Source organism: Peromyscus eremicus, chromosome 14, assembly GCF_949786415.1.
Source record: "Peromyscus eremicus chromosome 14, PerEre_H2_v1, whole genome shotgun sequence".
NCBI lineage: Eukaryota > Metazoa > Chordata > Mammalia > Rodentia > Cricetidae > Peromyscus > Peromyscus eremicus.
The window spans coordinates 58,503,257-58,520,065 of NC_081430.1; the positions used below are offsets into that span (position 1 = coordinate 58,503,257).

Below are 16,809 nucleotides of genomic sequence, written 5' to 3' on the forward strand. Positions count from 1 at the left end.
GTCCTCTCTCCATTGCTCTGTTCAGTGGGTGTAGGAGCACATGCTCTCACATCTTAGAGTTCTGGAGGGCAGAGATTGGACACAGCACCCAAGGGAAGGCATGGCAAGGTGATGTCTCTCAGCTCACAGCCCCTGCTCTGTTTCCTATCTCTCTGACTCTTGGACTTGAGCTTCCATTATCTCATTGCCTTCCTTTGTTCCACCATCCTCCCTCCCTCCTGAGGATCTTTCTGCTGACATTGACCATCTTGATAGTCAAGGATCCTTGCTCTCTCTGTGAACTTAGTCACATCTGCCAGGTTCATTTGCCAAGCAAGGTGACATAGTCACATGTCTTAGGTTATAGGATGTGACCATTCTTGTGGCAGTCCTTCCCTAGCCTACTGCATTGTGGTAATACTGTAGCAGTCAATCAGGCAGGTGGCTTACACTTGCAATCTCAGCGCTCAAGAGGCAGAGGCAGAAGAATCAGCCTTGTTTTGCAGTGCATTCAGTACCAGCCTGAGCTATGGAGTAAGACAAAGAAATCAGAGGTCTGCAGGGGACATAGGTTAGGAGTCTGTGGCTCTTGCAGTCCAGGATTGCTGAGGATGGGATGTAAGCCTCAACCTCCAGCAGCTCCAGTTACAGGGGTGAGAAGAAAGACCACTGCCCCCCACACACGTGTGTGTTTTCTGTATTAACAGTCATTTTAAGTAATCTATTTTACATACTGATTTCTTTTTATTTTGAAAGCAGATAGCCAGCAGGAAAAACAGCCTCGTGGCTGTCCAGTCTTCGACATCTACTAAAATAAAAGTCCCAGTTCCTCAGCCCGTCGTCCCTGTTAAGAAAGACAAACGGCAGAATTCTTCACGGTTTAACGCCAGCAATAACAGAGAACTGCAAAAACTCCCATCTTTAAAAGGTAATTCTTACTTTTTTTTTTCTTCCAAGTAGAAAGTTTGTTACTGGGGGAAGAGTGCTGTTTCAGAGCCTTGCCGGCTCCTAGTGGATCAGGTTTTTGTTTGTTTGTTGTTTGTCCTGGTTCAGTTTTTCCTTGGATTGGATGCCACTTAACTTTACTGAACTAATATTTTTAATTCCAGAGCTTTGAGGATAAAAGTCTAATAGCTGCACGTGTTACAGGAACACGACACTAAGACAGTAGAAAAACTTCAGATGGTAGCTATTAGTAAGCCATGCACGTTTCTTTACATAATTCTCCAGCGTGTCTTAGAACCCCACCTTTTAGAAGGTGTTACTACAGGCAATCACAAAAGTTCAGGCAGAGAACCAGTTCAGTGCTCTGCACGCTATTTTGGACACCTGGGTCCCTTAGCTGAGACTAGCCAGGGAGTAGGGCTCTTCACTTGGAACTGCTCCCAGTGGTACAGCCACCTCTTTCCACCAGAGGAATTAGTTTCCCTCCAGGAGGGCTCTGTGTTAAGGTACTTAAGATCTTGTCAAGGAAAACGGGTCAAAGAACTATAGTAAGATGTGAATCTCTGATGCTCTTTACAGGTTTAGAGACCTAAGACCACTGTGCAAAGTAGCTATCAGATGTCTGTCATACCTGAAATTTGTAATGATGCATCTTTTATAATTAATCTCAACTGAGTATGTGGAGAGCAGGAAGTTGGCCTTTAGAGATGTATTCCCAGAGCTCCATATGCCTGAGGGAGGGGAGGTTAAAGGCTTTCCTGTAGTTGAAGTTTTTCCTGTGTCCTGCTCAGACCCAAATAAACACACAGAGGCTTATATTATTTACAAATGATATGGCCTAATGGCTCAGGATACTCACTAGCTAGCTCTTAGACCTTAAACTAACCCATTTCTAGAAATCTATACTTTGCCACATGGCTTGTGACTTACTGGTACTTTTATATCTTGCTTCTCCTGGTAGCATCTAGCAGCGTCCTCCTTGCTGTCCTTTCTCTTCCTGTCTATCTCTTTGAATTTCCCGCCTGCCTCTAAGCTGCCTTGCCATAGGCCAAACAGCTTTATTTATCAACCAATCACAGCAACACATATTCACAGCATACAGAAAGACATCCACAGCACTTTCCCTTTTCTTTCTTTTTTTTTTTTTCAAAAGGAAGGTTTTAACTTTAACATAGTAAAATTACATATAATAGAACAGTTATCAAGCAAGAATCACAGTTACAATATCCGGTTCACTTATATTTGACAAATTCAAAGAAAATATTTTATTTATCCTATACTTGTGAGTCCAAGGTTTCATATCTAACTTATCTCTTATCATAACCAGGGAAAATCATAATTATAACTATCTAGTCCTCAACCACATCAAAGACCTCAGAAGGATACAATATTATCTAAGTAAACAGGAAGAGCTTTATAAGCAACTTCCAAAAATCTAGAATGACAGAGACAGCTGCCTGCCTGGACAGTCATCCAGAGTTCCCCTACAACGTTGGGGCATCCATCTTCAGCCCATAGGCCTAGAGTCTCTCAGTCATTTTTTTTTTCTCTGTGTCTTGTAGAATGTCTGGCAGTCTCTTTTGTGAAGCAGGAACCTGAAGGACCATCTTGCAAAGTTCAGTGGTCACCTTCCTATGGGTCCTGCCTGTCCATTTTATACAACATTTTGTCAAGCAGTCCAGGCAAGAACAGTTTCTTGCCCAAATAGCTATTTTTGCCAAGAAGATAAACTCCAACATGGAGTGTCTTCGATGCCCATTCCCCTCTTTTAAGTAAATCGGTGCTGCTAGGAGCAGATGTGTCTCACTGTCCAGATAGTCTAAGTTTTAAAAACATTTTAAATGCCATATTCTGTAGGTCTTTGAAGTGTTTGAAGATTACCTACCTAATTGAATTATATCTATATATACCTAGAAAACTTAACTAACATGACTATAAGTTTTACTATCATAGAAGACTAATTATTAATCTGTATTTCTTAATTATCCATTATAATCTAAATGAGTTTCATAAACATAATACCTTAAACAAGAGTAGAAATATATATACAGAATAACAAAATTAACTTTAATTTTGTATCAGTAAACTAAAATCTATACCAATGTAAAACATTTTAAACAAGTTGCTCTTTAAAAGTAGGTTCAACAATCTACCCTTTTGTCCTATCATATCTATATCCTATATTTCCCTTCATTTGCTAGCAGGTAGGTGAACTACCTCTGGATGCAGGCCCTGTTCTAAGGGGCATGGCACCAAGCAAAGGGCCCCTGCTCTTTGGGACTCAACATCTGGGTGGTGAGACAGTGAGGGGATGTGTGCGACTCCTCCTTACATTGCCCTCAGTAGGCTGAATCAGACAGATGTGGCATCTGGGTTGAGAAAGGTTCAGAAGAACTGTTGAGTCTTGCTTTAAGACCCAGCTGGTGCCAGGTGCTCGCTGTCATAAGGGCATGTTAGATTGTGTCCTGTCTCCTTCACACACAGGTCAGAGTCCAGGAAGGACTCAGCATAGGCTGGAGTGTGATTTCTATCTTGGAAGCTTTACTGGTCTCAAGGGTCTCTGTGTGAGGCACTCCTTGGCCCACTGCTTTGCCTCTGCCTCTGTTCTCCTCCTCTGTCTCTGCCTTTTCTCCTTATACCAGTTCTTTTTCTACAGCATCCTTTCATCAAATGTACTGATACAAGAACTTAGTGGTCTTTCCAAAGGCGGCCCTTGGGTTTCCATGTAGCTCTCTCCTGCTGTCATCTTTTTTTAATTTTTATTTTTTTATTTTTGGGCTCACACCAGGAGTCCATTGGGCTTGAGGACCTCTGTGAACTTGCTGATTTTCTTCTCCATGTTCTTTTTTTTTTCTTTTTTTAAGATTTATTTATTTATTATGTATATACAGTATTCTGTTTTGCATGTATCCCTGCAGGCCAGAAGAGGGAGCCAGATCTCATTACAGATGGTTGTGAGCCACCATGTGGTTGCTGGGAATTGAACTCAGGATCTCTGGAAGAACAGCCAGTGCTCTTAACCTCTGAGCCATCTCTCCAGCCCTCCTGCTGTCATCTTACGACACGGATTGTTATGCATTGATTTCAGAAATAATCAAATGTGGGTGACCCATGTGCTCATGAAGTAGGCTCAGCTGGGCCAAGAACTTTGTGATAGTCTTACTTTTGTGGTGGGTCCATGAAGTGTCCTCTGTAACAGCTGTGTTGGGCTTTTCCTCTCTTCCATATCTGTGGTAATTATGTCCCCTTCTGTTTCTGTTCAGTATCCCTTTACCCCCACTTTTATTTTAATTATTCTATTTTTTATCCTTTTTTATATTTACTAAGTCAAATACTGAGTTGTCTTATTTTTAGTTTTATAACAATATAAAGCCACATGCTCTTCTGAGAATAACTTTAGCTCTAATCTTAGGTTTTTATTTTTACTTCAAGTTAGATCCTCCCCCTTTTTTTAGAGTTTTATTGAGACACGATTCACATACCTACCCTGAGATCATCTATCATAAGTAGAAATTCTTTAATAAATGTGGAGAGGTGTCCAGCCGTCCCACACTGAAGGTTTAAACTGGTCCACCATCCTCCCTTTCCTCCTGCTGCCACCTCATCCACAGGTGACGCTGCTTACTTTCTGTCTCTGTATTTAAAACCGTATATGAGCCGGGCGGTGGTGGCGCACGCCTTTAATCCCAGCACTCGGGAGGCAGAGCCAGGCGGATCTCTGTGAGTTCGAGGCCAGCCTGGGCTACCAAGTGAGTCCCAGGAAAGGCGCAAAGCTACACAGAGAAACCCTGTCTCGAAAAACCAAAAAAAAAAAAAAAAAAAAAAAAAACCGTATATGGTCTTTTTGTCAACCCCCATCTTATTTTGTACGTGTGAGTGTTGTCTGTGTACCATCTGTGTGGAGTATCCGAGGAGGTCAGGCAAGGGCATCAGATTCCCTGGGACTGTACTTACAGGTGTTTGTGAGTAACTCTGGGTGCTGGGAGTCTGACTCAAGACCTCTGGAAGAGCAGCGGTACTCTTAACCACTTAGCCATCTCTCCAGCTCCATGTGGGTTTTTTTTTTTTAAGTGATTGATCCTTTTATTTGCCAGTTTCTAAAGAGAGAAGTCAGCCTTAGCCCTTCTCAAGGATGAAGAATATTTGCTTTGTTTTGTGATAATTGATGCACCTATACAATGTGTAACAACCTAATGAAGGCAATTAGCATTTCATCTCCTTACACATGTATCATTTCCTCTTTATAGGTGTTTTGAAATCTATAATAAATTGTGAACTAGTTATCCTATGAAGCTACAGAACATTGGGACTTAGCTCTTATCTAACTGTATTGGCACCTGTTATCCATCCCTTCCTCTTTACCATCTCTATCTTCTAGTGACTACTCGTTTCCCTCAGGTTCTGTGAGATTAGCTGTTTGGACGTCATGTTCTCGTTCTTAGTAGAACTAGAACATACAGCCTTTGTGTTTCTATCCCTGGTTTATTTTACTTGACATAGTATACTTCAGTTCCCTTGTGTTGTCACAAATGAATTTAATTTTTTTATTAAATTACTAGTTTAGGGTTACTAGTAAAGACTCCATTTGGAGTGTGTGCCATGTTGCCTGTGTCCATTTTTTTTCAATGGATACCACAGTTGATACCTGTAGTTGGACTTTCTTTGGACCACCAGCTCCCGAATAACAACACAGGGACTTTTTATTAATTGTGAAAGCTTGGCCTAAGCTTAGGCTTGTTCTGTTAGCTCTTATAACTTAAATTAGCCTGTTTATATTAATGTATGTTCTGCCACATGGCTCATTACCTGTCCTCCATACTATACGTCCAATTTCCTCCACTTCTCCACTTCTTACTGGTGAATCCCCACCTCCCAATCCTTTCCAAAGTTATTATCTCTGCTCAGAAGTCCCTCCTGTCCTCTTGTGCCTAGCTGTTGGCCATTCAGCTTTTTATTAAACCAAGCAGAAGGTGCCTTAGCAAGAGACGCATCTTCACAGTTTATAGAAAGCTTATCCCACAACAGATACCCTGTCTTGGCTGTTGAAACGATGCTGCAGTAAGCGTGGGCATGTGCATGGCTCCTTTAGGCATATCATGGAATGGGCTTTGCTGGGTCATGTGGTGGTTTCGTTTGTTGAGGGAACTCCACAGTGGCTGTGTTGCATTCCCAACCATCTCTTACATCTTTGTCAGCATTTGCTGGGCTTTATCCTTAACAACAGGCTAGGGAGGAATGGTACCTCAGTGTGGTTTGATTCATATTCCCTAGATTTGGATCATTTGCTCATTTGAAAGTCAGGTAGCTAGGGAAGGATAGTATCAGGTAAGTTCCGTGTGCATGTGGATTCTGTCCCATAAGATGACTTGTTTGTGCATGTGTTATGTAAAGCGTGATCTTAATTGGTCTTAACAATAAAAAACCCGGAGTCAGATATTGAGGGTGAAAGCTGAAAGACCAGAGAAGCAGGGCAGCAGCCACTAGAAACTTCTTACCTCTACGAATCCTCAGACAGAATGGGGAGCTTCCTGTCTTTGCCAATTGTCAGACTGAATGGGGGGGCTCCTGTCTCTACCCGCCTTATAGTGCGGTCTCCACCTTCCAAGTGCTGGGATTAAAGGTGTGAGCCACCACCCCCTGGCCTATATGGTTAACTAGTGGCTAGCCCCGCCCACTCATCTCCAGGCAGCTTTGTCAGAACACAAAGTATCAGTCACATAACTGTAGCCGGAAGTCTCTCAGGTCGTGCCTACCGGTAGTCCAGCAGCTGCTTGGCCCCAAGTAAACACACGGAGGCTTATATTAGTTACAGTTACAGATTGTATGGCATATGAGTTAGTCTTACTAGCTAACTCTTATAACAACCCATTTCTATTAATCTATATGTTCCCACGTGGCTGTGGCGTTACCAGTCTGCTGGCACCTTGTTGTTCCTTGGGCGGTACCACCTAACCTTATCCTGCTCTGCCATAGGCCAATGCAGCTTTATTTCTCAAAGAATCAGAGCAACACATATTCACAGGGTACAGAAAGACATCCCACAGCACACAACAGTCTACAAGTTGTCTGTATACTTCCTCAAACTTTTTACTTTGCTGTGATTCCACTTGTCTGCTTTTTCTTTGATTGCTTGTACTCCTGGGGAATCATTAAAGAGAATCATGCCCACACAGCTTCGTCTCTTTGTAGTTTCCTGGTTTCAGAACCTAGATTTAGATCTTTGATCCATTTCAAGTTAATTTTTATATATTGTAAGAGACAGGAGTCTAGTTTCATGCTTCTACATGTGGCTGTCTATTTTGTTGGCACCCTTTAGTTAGCAGACTGTCCTTTCTCCATGGCATATTTTTCAGTTGACTGTGTCTGGGGACTGATTTGTAGGTTTTCAGTTCAGTCTTCCCAGTCTGTGTATCAGTTTTACACCAGTACTGTGCTATAGTTTTCTAGTATAGACTTGAAGTCAGGTTCTTTGATTCTTCCGGTTTTGTTCTTTTTGCTCACAGTTGCTGGGGTGGGTCTGAGAACACAGTTCAGTGGTGGAGTGCTCGTCTAGAATACAGAAGGCCCTCAGACTGATCCCGGCCCTGGAAGGATATTTTGTGGTTTCATAAATTTTATGCTTGCTGCTCTCTCTGTGCTTCTGTGAAGAATGTTGTTTAGTATTTTGATAGGAATTGTATTGGTCAGGCTACCTTAGGTCGTACAGGCGTTTGTCTGATGCCCGTTCCGTCAGTCCCGTTTGTTCCCTCAGTGCGTTTTAACTTGGATGGCAGAGTTCTGTCACTTCCCCGTTTTAGTGTAGCCTAAGTCCTTTTACTGTTTATATGTTATGGATGGGATTTTCTTTATTTTTCATCAAATGTGTTGTCAATATGTAGAAATGGTCCTAGGATTTTTGTTTGATTGCTTGCTTTTGTTTTTGAGGTAGTCTCAGTGTATCCCCAGGTTTGAACTTGTGAGTCCAAGTGATGCCTCCCGAGTAGCTGGGTCTACAGCATGTGTGTCACGCCCAGCTTACACTGGCTTTTCTTTTTACTTTACCATTGATTGAAGCAAGGACATTGCACATTGCAGGAAAGTGCTCTACTACTGGGCTATATCCCCAGCCTTCTTTTTACTTGATTATTTTGCAACATAAACTTATTAATTCAGCCAGGCTATCCTTCAACTTACCTTGACTCCAAACAGGCTCTGAATCTTTAGCATCCTGCCTTAGCCTCCACTGGGATTGTGGTTTGTAGTGCCAGGCCTGACTTACACTCATTTTGTTAGTGTTGATTTTAGTGTTTGGCAACATTACTAAATTCTTATATAAATTTTTTTTCTTTCATCAGTTTTAGTAGGTATTTATTTATTAGTGGAACCTTTAAACTTTCTGATACAGGGACTGGAGAGATGGCTCAGAAAGTGCCAGTAAAAAGCACTGGCTGCTCTTCCAAGGACCTAGGTTCAAGCCTAGCTCTCACATGGCAGCTCACACCAGTGTCAGGGGATCCATCTTAGTCATTGATGTATTGCTCTGAAGAGATACCATGACCACAGCAACTCTTTTTTTTTTTTTTTAAGATTTATTTATTTATTATCTATACACAGTGTTCTGCTTGCTTGCATGTACCTGAACACCAGTAGAGGGTACCAGATCTCATTACAGATGGTTGTGAGCCACCATGTGGTTGCTGGGAATTGAACTCATGACCTCTGGAAGAGCAGCCAGTGTTCTTAACCTCTGAGCCATCTCTGCAGCCCCACAGCAACTCTTATAAAGGAAAGCATTTAATTGGGGCTGGCTAACAGTTTCAGAGGTTTAGTACATTATCGGCATGGTGGAAAGCGTGGCAGCACACAGGCAGACATGGTGCTAGAGAAGGAGCTGAGAGTTCCACATCTAGATCCATAGGCAGGAAGAGAGAAATGAGATTCTGGGCCTGGCTTGTGCTTTTGAGACCTCAAAGCCCACCACCAGTGATACCCTTCCTCCAACAAGGCCACACCTCCTAATCCTTTCAAATAGCACCACTCCCTATGAGTCTGTGGGGGCCGTTTTCATTCAAACCACCACAGGATCCAGTTCCCTCTTCTGGCTTCCAAAGGCACCTGGCATGCATGTAGTGCACAGACACACCCTCAGGCAAAATATCCACATACATAAAAATAAAAATAATCTTGTTTAAAAAGTTAAAGCTTTCAGCAGGGCAGTGGTGGCAAACGCCTTTAATCCCAGCACTCAGGAGCAGAGGCAGGCAGAGTTCTGAGTGAGTTCGGAGCTGTCAGGGCTACACCGAGAAACCCTGTCTTGAAGAAGAAAAAAACAAAACAAAAAACAACCCCAAAGCTAAAGCTTTCTATATATTCAGGTCATGCCAAGGTCATGCTGTCTGCCACATCTCCCAGTTTGGTCACCCTTCATTTCTTTCTTAATAGTTCTGTCTAAGACTTCTATTACTGTACAGAGTAAGAGCACCAAAGTGGACATCCTTGTCTTGCTCCAGATCTTAGAGGCAGTGCTTTGGCTTCTCCCCATCCAGTGTATGCAGCCTTTGTTGTGCCCTGTGCCCCTTCTTGTTGAGAGTTTCTCATTCTCTGATGCATTCCCACTCTCCTCTCCTCTCCTTTCCGTCTCTGTCTCTCTTCCTTTTTTGAGGCGAGGTCTCATTGTATAGCCCAGGATGGCCTGAAATGTGCTGTGTAGTGCAGCCTGAATCATCCATGGTCCTTTTGTTCTTGACTCTTTTTGTTTTTGTTTCTATTTTCCTGAGGTAGGGTCTTGCTGTGTAACCCTAGTTGTCCCGAATTCACTAACTAAATTATTAATTAAAAGTATGGAGACCAGGCTGACCTCAAACACAGAGATCCACCTGCCTCTGCCTCCTGAGTGCTGGGATTATAGATGCATACCATTACACAGAGTCATGTGTTCTTTCTATGTCTGACGTCAAGAAGAACATATGTCCTTTTATTCATCATTCTGTTAATGTGATATGTTTATCGGTTTGTATATGTCAAATCCTTCTTGCTTCTCTGTTCTGTCTTGCAGATTTTGGCATGTGTGTTTCCATTTTCTTTTTTTTTTTAATGTATTTATTTTGTGTGTCTGAGCATCTACCTGCATGTATCTAAGTGTATCATATGTGTGTGTGCCTGGGGAGGCCAGAAGAGGGTGCTGGATCCCCTGGAACAGGTATTACAGGTGGTTGTGAGCTGCCATATAGGTGCTTGGAACCAAACCCGGGTCTTCTGCAAGATCAACAAGCATTCTTAACTCTGAGCCATCTCACCAGCCCCCATTTTAAGTTTTTTAAAGAAAATTTGAGCCTGGTAATAGTGGTGGCACTTGGCTTTAATCCTAGCACTCAGGATGCAGAGGCAGGTGGATCCCTGTGAGTTGAAGGCCAGCCTGGTCTACAGGGCAAGTTCTAGGACATCCAAGACTATACAAAGAAACCCTGTCTTGAAAAGCCAAAAGGGGAAAAAAAAAAGTTTGTTCATGGCTTATTTTTGTTTTGTTCATTTGTTTATGGATGAAATTGGGTTGTTAAAAGTCCTCCAGTATTACTGTATTATGAATATATCCTGTCCCTACAGATTAGTAAGCCACAGTATATCTTTGTGTATTCTGCTTTAGAATACACATACATGTCTAATTGTTATGTACTCTTACTCAAATTACCCCCCACCATTACATAATGATGTTTGAAATCTCTCTTTAGAATTTTTCTTACCTCATTTCTATTTTATCTGATGTAAGTATAGTAACTCCTGATGATTTGGGTTCCTTTAATGTAGATTTTTTTTTTTTGATCCTTGACCTTTCAGTCTATTTGCTTTCAACTGTGCAAGTAAGTTTCTTGTAGATACCATGTAGATGGGTCTTGTGTTTTTAAACGACTCTTGATAATTGTAGAATTTAATCCATTTACATTCAGGTTTATTATTAGGAACAGTCTTGTCATTCTGTTAATCGGCTGGTTGTATAACATTGTTTTTTCTTTATCTCTTACTGTTTATGTTTTGGTGTTTTTCTTTTTAGTACTGATATTTTAATAACTGTTCTACTAGTGAATTTACACTTAGGTATTTTTTGTTTTTGTTTTGTTTTTCAAGACAGGGTTTCTCTGTGTATAGCTCTGGCTGTCCTGGACCTTGCTCTGTAGACCAGGCTGGCCTTGAACTCACAGGGATCCACCTGCCTCTGCCTCCCTAGTGCTGAGAGTGAAGGTGTGCACCACCATTGCCTGGCAATTTAGGCATTTTTTTTTCACGGTCATGGCTATCCTGATGTTCCCAAATGTAGGAGTTCCTGAACCGAGGTGTCTAATGATGACCATTCCCTCATTCTTTTGCTTCTCTTGGAGACTTCAGTTCTTCATTCCGAAGAACAGTGCTGTTGGGCCTTTAATCCCAACACTGGTAAAAAGATGGACATCCCAATCACTGTCTGTGGGAATATAAAGTAATATGTCCTTTCTGGAAAGTACTCTGGCCATTTCTTCTAAAGCTAAACAGAAACTTACCATGCAAATCTGTAGTCCACTCTATCTACACAAAAGAAATTAAAATATATGTTCATGCAGACTTGCATGAGTAGTCACAGAAACATTATTCGTGACAGCTAAAAAGCAACTCAGATGTCTGTTAACTGCTGAATGGAAAAAAAAACCATGGTATTACCCATATAAAGAAATATTCAGCATTAAAAAAAAACAAACCACTCAACACAGATAAGCCTCACAAACATTACACCAAGTGAATCTGAGACCGAGCAAGCTGTCCTTTTGAGACAGGGTCCCATGACGTAGCCCTGGCTCGCCTGGAGCTTACTGTGTAGACGAGGGTGACCTCAGATTTACAGAGATCTGCCTGCCTCAGCCTCCCAAATGGTGGGATTAAAGGCCGGTGCCACCCAACCCCCCACGCCAGCCATTCTAGATGTCTTTAACTTGATCTTATTGAAGTGTAAATTCTTTTTGTGTTTGGATATGAGTCCTTTATTTTATCATAAAATACAGTCATCACTGTTATAAAAATTAAACATAAAATGAACCCATAATTCTCACTGTTCTCTTTAGCAGGCACAGAATCATTCTGTCCTGTGTCCGTGTGTGCCCCCCCCCTCCCCAGCTGAGGACTGAACCCAGGGCCTTGTACTTGCTAGGCAAGCACTCTACCACTGAGCTAAATCCCCACCCCCACCCCCACCCCTTTTTTTTTTTTTTTTTTTTGGTTTTTTTCGAGACAGGGTTTCTTTGTGTAGCTTTGCGCCTTTCCTGGAACTCGCTCTGTAGACCAGGCTGGTCTCAGAGATCCTCCTGCCTCTGCCTCCTGAGTGCTGGGATTAAAGGCATGTGCCACCACCGCCCTCATTCTGTTTCTTTATGATAAGTTTCTGAATATTTGTTCTCTGTGGTCTCATTCATGCTCTCCCAATTTGTCTCTATCTGCAATCCTTCTGGTGACCTTTTAATTTCATAGATAGATTTTTTTTCATTTCTTTTTTTTGGGGTTTTTTTTTTGTTTTTTGTTTTGTTTTTTTTTTTTTTTTTGGTTTTTCGAGACAGGGTTTTTCTGTGTAGCTTTGGAGACTGTCCCAGAACTCACTATGTAGACCAGGCTGGCACACAGATCCACCTGCCTCTGCCTCCCGAGTGCTGGGATTAAAGGTGTGTGCCACCACAACCCAGCTATTTTTTTCATTTCTGGAGTTTCTAGCTGATTGTTTTATTTTTAATTTGCCTTGTGGGCTGGGGAGATGGCTTGGTACGTAAGAGTGTGTGATATCCAGTATGAGGACCCAAGTTCAGATCTCTAGTGCTGTGTAAAATGCTGGGTGTGGTTGTGCCTTCCTATAAAACCAGCCTCCAGGGTCAGGGTTGGGAGCAGTCAAGGCTGAGACAGTCACTGGGGTAGCTGGCCCCTCCCTCTGTGAAAAACAGAATGCTTAGGTTCAAAGAGATTCCCTGTGTTGAGGGAATAAAACAGAGAGTGATGTAGGAGCGCACACGCATACACCACACACGTGTATGCACGTGCATATGTGTACACTGCGAACACAGGTACACATGTGCAAATATTGCACACATATGCACACACACACAGATACACATGTGTTTACACCACACACACATCCAAAAGAAATGTCTTATAATTTTAAAATATTTTGCTATCCTCTTGCATGTACTCTTGCATGTACTGTCCAACTTGTCATTTCTTTAAATAGAGCTAACACTGGTGTTTTCCAGACTGTGTCAGGAAAGACCAAAACTGGTGGTTGTGGCATCTTGCTCAGAATGTATTATCTCTGTGTGCCTCGTTATTTTTTATGATGTGCTAATCACCATACTCAAATATTTTAAATAAATTGAAGCCTAGAATGAAAGCCCTTCTGCAGGGGTTGGTTTGTTTTTTGGTTTTTTGTTTTTTTCTTTAACCAGAAACCTTTAGCCAGATTCTTGCAGTCTGGGAGTTCCTTAAACCATGACACTTGACTGCTAAACAGTCAGCCAAGCCAGCTGCTCCACCCAGTGCTCCACTCACCCCTGTAGGTGCTCATGGTGGAGCCTCTGTTGGCTGGAGAACATCACAAGTGATGCTGTGTAGCTCAGGTGGCGGCATCCTCTTGTGAGAGGTACATCATCTGTGGTGGCCGAGCAGAAGTGAGGACAGGTTTCCCACCAAGCTAGGGTGCCAGCAGATCGCTCTCTGTCATACCGCCCTGTGCAGTGCAGAAAGCGCTAGGAATAATTGGTGAGGAACATTGGTGTCCTGTGCATGAATCCAGAATCAGGCAAATGCTTCAGGCCTTGCTGATCCCCTCAGAGTTTGTAGTGGTGCCAGCTGACAGACATCCTTTTTCTTAACAACTGGATGTAAGAAAACTAGGAAAAGCATCATCCTGTCTTTGGGTTGCCAGTTTCCCTCTGACATTTTTATGAGTGTCAGTGTGGTTATTTTAATATCTTTGATTTCTGCTTCTTTTCTAATGTTAAAATGCATGGTTTCAACCCTTGGTATGCTTCTTTAAATTTTTCTTTGTTTACTGTCCCTTACTTTATGTGTATGAATGATTTGCTTCATGAATTGGTGCACAGACACCGTGTCTGTGACTGATGGCTGTGGAGGCCAGAAGAAGGCATCAGATCCCCTGAAACTAGAGTTAAAGATGGTTTGTGAACCACCATGTGAGTACTAGGGATCAAACTCAGCTCCTCTGCAAGAGCAGCAAATGACATCTCTCCAGCCCCTCCTGTGTAGTTTTAGGCATGTCTTCACTTACTTTTATCTTTGTGAGTATGTGCGTGTATGTATGTGTGTGTGTGCATGTGTGTGCGCGCATGCATGTGCGTGTGTGTGTGTGTGTGTGTGTGTGTGTGTGTGTGTGTGAGTGTGTAAAATACATGTTTGTATGCATATGTACATTTATGTGTGAAGCATTGGTATGCACCATGGCACATGTATAGAGGTCATAGGACACCCTCAGGTATCAGCCTTTATCTTCTACCTTACTTGAAGCAGGGTCTTTTGTTTGATGATACAGTAGACTAGCTGCCCAAGGACTTCCTGCCTCTGCCTCCCATTTCTCTGTAGCACCACTGGGATTACAGTTTACTTGGGTCCCAGTGATTTGAACTCAATCCTTCATTCTTGCATGGCAGGCACTTTACCCACTGAGCGTCCCCAGTCCCTTACTTATTTTTGATGTCTCAATTTCTGTCGTGGTGAGATGCCTTCCAGGCTTATTATATACCTTCTTGTCCCAGGCCTGGTCATAGTCATTTTTCAGAGTCTTGGTTCCTTTCAGTGGAGAGGGCTATTGAAGAGCAGAATCAAGGTACGTGGGCACCAGTGCTCATTGTTACAGGACACAGTACTTTTAATTTAAATAGTGCAGTCATTTAATATTTTCTGTTTAAATTTTATACTGTTTTATTTTATAGGATTTTCAGTTTTATCTTTTATTAATGGAAAAATCTTGGTTCCTCATATCCTCGATGTAAATGTGGCTGTGTGCTCTACTAAAACAACTGCAACATCTATAGTACTGACATTATTATAGACTAGAACTTTGAATTGGTTCATCTTACTGTAGAAAGAACCGTTGGCATTTGAATTGGGGTCCCACTAACATTTTAAATATCTAGTGAATGGGGTTAGGGGTACAACTCAGTGGTGAAGTATTTGCCTCCCATGTGCAAGACGCTGGGTTCCATTCTCAGCACCGCATGGTAGGAGGAAGTATCCGAGAGAGGGCTGGCTTTGTAGGGTACTTACATTCTCTTATTTAGGAGGATGCTGTGCCTTTCTGCTATCTGAGGCCGTTTTCGTCTCCTTTAGGGATGGTGTCTGGTTCTCCTCATGAAGTCGGACACATTGCTCATGTATTGATGGCTCAGATAGTTGGCTGATGCTGGTGGTGTAAGCCAGGCCTTCTCTTCCATGTCTTAGAGACAGTTGTTGCTTCTACAAAAGCTATTGCTTTGATTCTTGCTTTCATATTACACTCCTCTCCTGACTTTCCTTCCTCTGTACAGTGTCTTTTTAAGTTGTTTGGAGTGTCAGGTGTCTAGTTAAATCATCTGATACAGGTAAGGAAACCCCACCTCTTTGTTTAAGCTTACACCTCCCTGTGTCTTCTCACAGTTGCAGTGTGATGCTCCACAGTGGTGGTGAACGTGGCCAGGCTTGCCTGGTTCCCAGCATTAGTGGGAACAGAAAGCACAGTTCTCAGCCCCACTTATTATTCCACTCTGTGGGTTCTGGAGCTTTTTGAACATCACAAATAAATTTGTCTATAAACTTGTTTGTAAAATTTTGTTGTCATTGTCTATGTCTTTGAACCATTCCATAAGCTGAATTCAAAGAAAAGTAGTGGGTCAGAAGATGACTAAAAACCCATTACAGATTTTGTCCACATAACTTCCAGAGTGTGTGTGAGATGCCTGTCCCATTGTGCTTGTTCACTCCTGGGTCGTACACAAGCCTCAGTCATTTGCTGTGTGATAGAGTATTTCGAATTTTAATATGTGAGGTTGATTACAGTCTTCAGAACTACTCCTTAAAAGATTAGTCTGAGTCAGTCCCTTCATGACTTGTTTCTTGAGTCTGTTTTCTGTGTTTTAAAAACAAAAAGTCAGCTGGGTGTGGTGGTGCACACAACCTTTAGTCCCAGAAGTCAGGAGGGAGAGGCAGGAAGATTCATTTCTATGCGTTTGAGGCCAGCCTGAGCTACATGATGAGAGCCTGTCTCAAAACAATAACAAGAAGAAAGAAAACAAAGCCAGGAGGAGGCCAGTGCGGACCTTCAGTGAGCTGGAAGCCCTGCAGGTGAGCCGCTGAATATTGGATCTTTGTGAAAAAAGGCCTTCCATGACCAGCACAAGTCCTTAGACTGGCTTTTGAATGGCAGGTCAATCTCGCCCTCTTCTGTGCAAGCACAGTGCTCCATCTTCATTCACAGCATTTACGTTCTAACAGAGTTGAAAGTTTTCCACAGAAGTGTGTGTTCTTATTGCTTAAAAATGTATTCTGCTGATGTTTACAGGAGGTTTGGCTTCTTGCCCGTTTGTCGAAGAATAGTAAAAATGGACTGTGAGCACATTACCAGTGTGCTTGCTCTTGTGCCAGGCAGGGAACTCTACACTACTTCTCTTCTGCCCCAGTTCTTTATTTTCTCACTGCTTTGATGCTGTGGTTTGATTACCTGTATGCCCTGGTGGGCAGGTGCCAGAGCACAGTGAATTCTTAACTACCTGGAGTTAGAGCAGAGGAAGGAATGTGCAGAAGGGTGACCACAGGTGACCCCTGGCCATGCCCTAAGTAATAGACAGCAGCCTGTCAGACAGCTGAACCTGCAGTCAGCCGCTCCCCATCCTGCAGGCTGCCCTCCTCCCC

The 16,809-nt window shown here is 42.5% G+C and overlaps 1 protein-coding gene and 1 long non-coding RNA gene across 6 annotated transcripts in view; one reads left to right on the plus strand and one right to left on the minus strand.

Annotated features, from left to right (window-relative positions):
- The window catches only part of Ppp2r5c (protein phosphatase 2 regulatory subunit B'gamma), a 141,017-nt gene that overhangs the window by 19,420 nt on the left and 104,788 nt on the right, over positions 1–16,809 (plus strand). For 4 of the 5 annotated variants that reach the window (XM_059279214.1, XM_059279210.1, XM_059279213.1 and 1 more), the window contains exon 3: positions 736–907. In XM_059279214.1, the coding sequence (XP_059135197.1) occupies positions 736–907 (172 nt within the window). The remainder of the gene's footprint in view (positions 1–735; positions 908–16,809) is intronic. The other variant, XM_059279211.1, reaches the window with a different exon arrangement.
- Positions 704–2,039, minus strand: LOC131924021 (uncharacterized). Its single transcript, XR_009382758.1, has 2 exons — positions 1,556–2,039; positions 704–823 (listed from the first exon to the last, which is right to left on the minus strand). It is a non-coding gene; the product is annotated as an uncharacterized LOC131924021 (long non-coding RNA).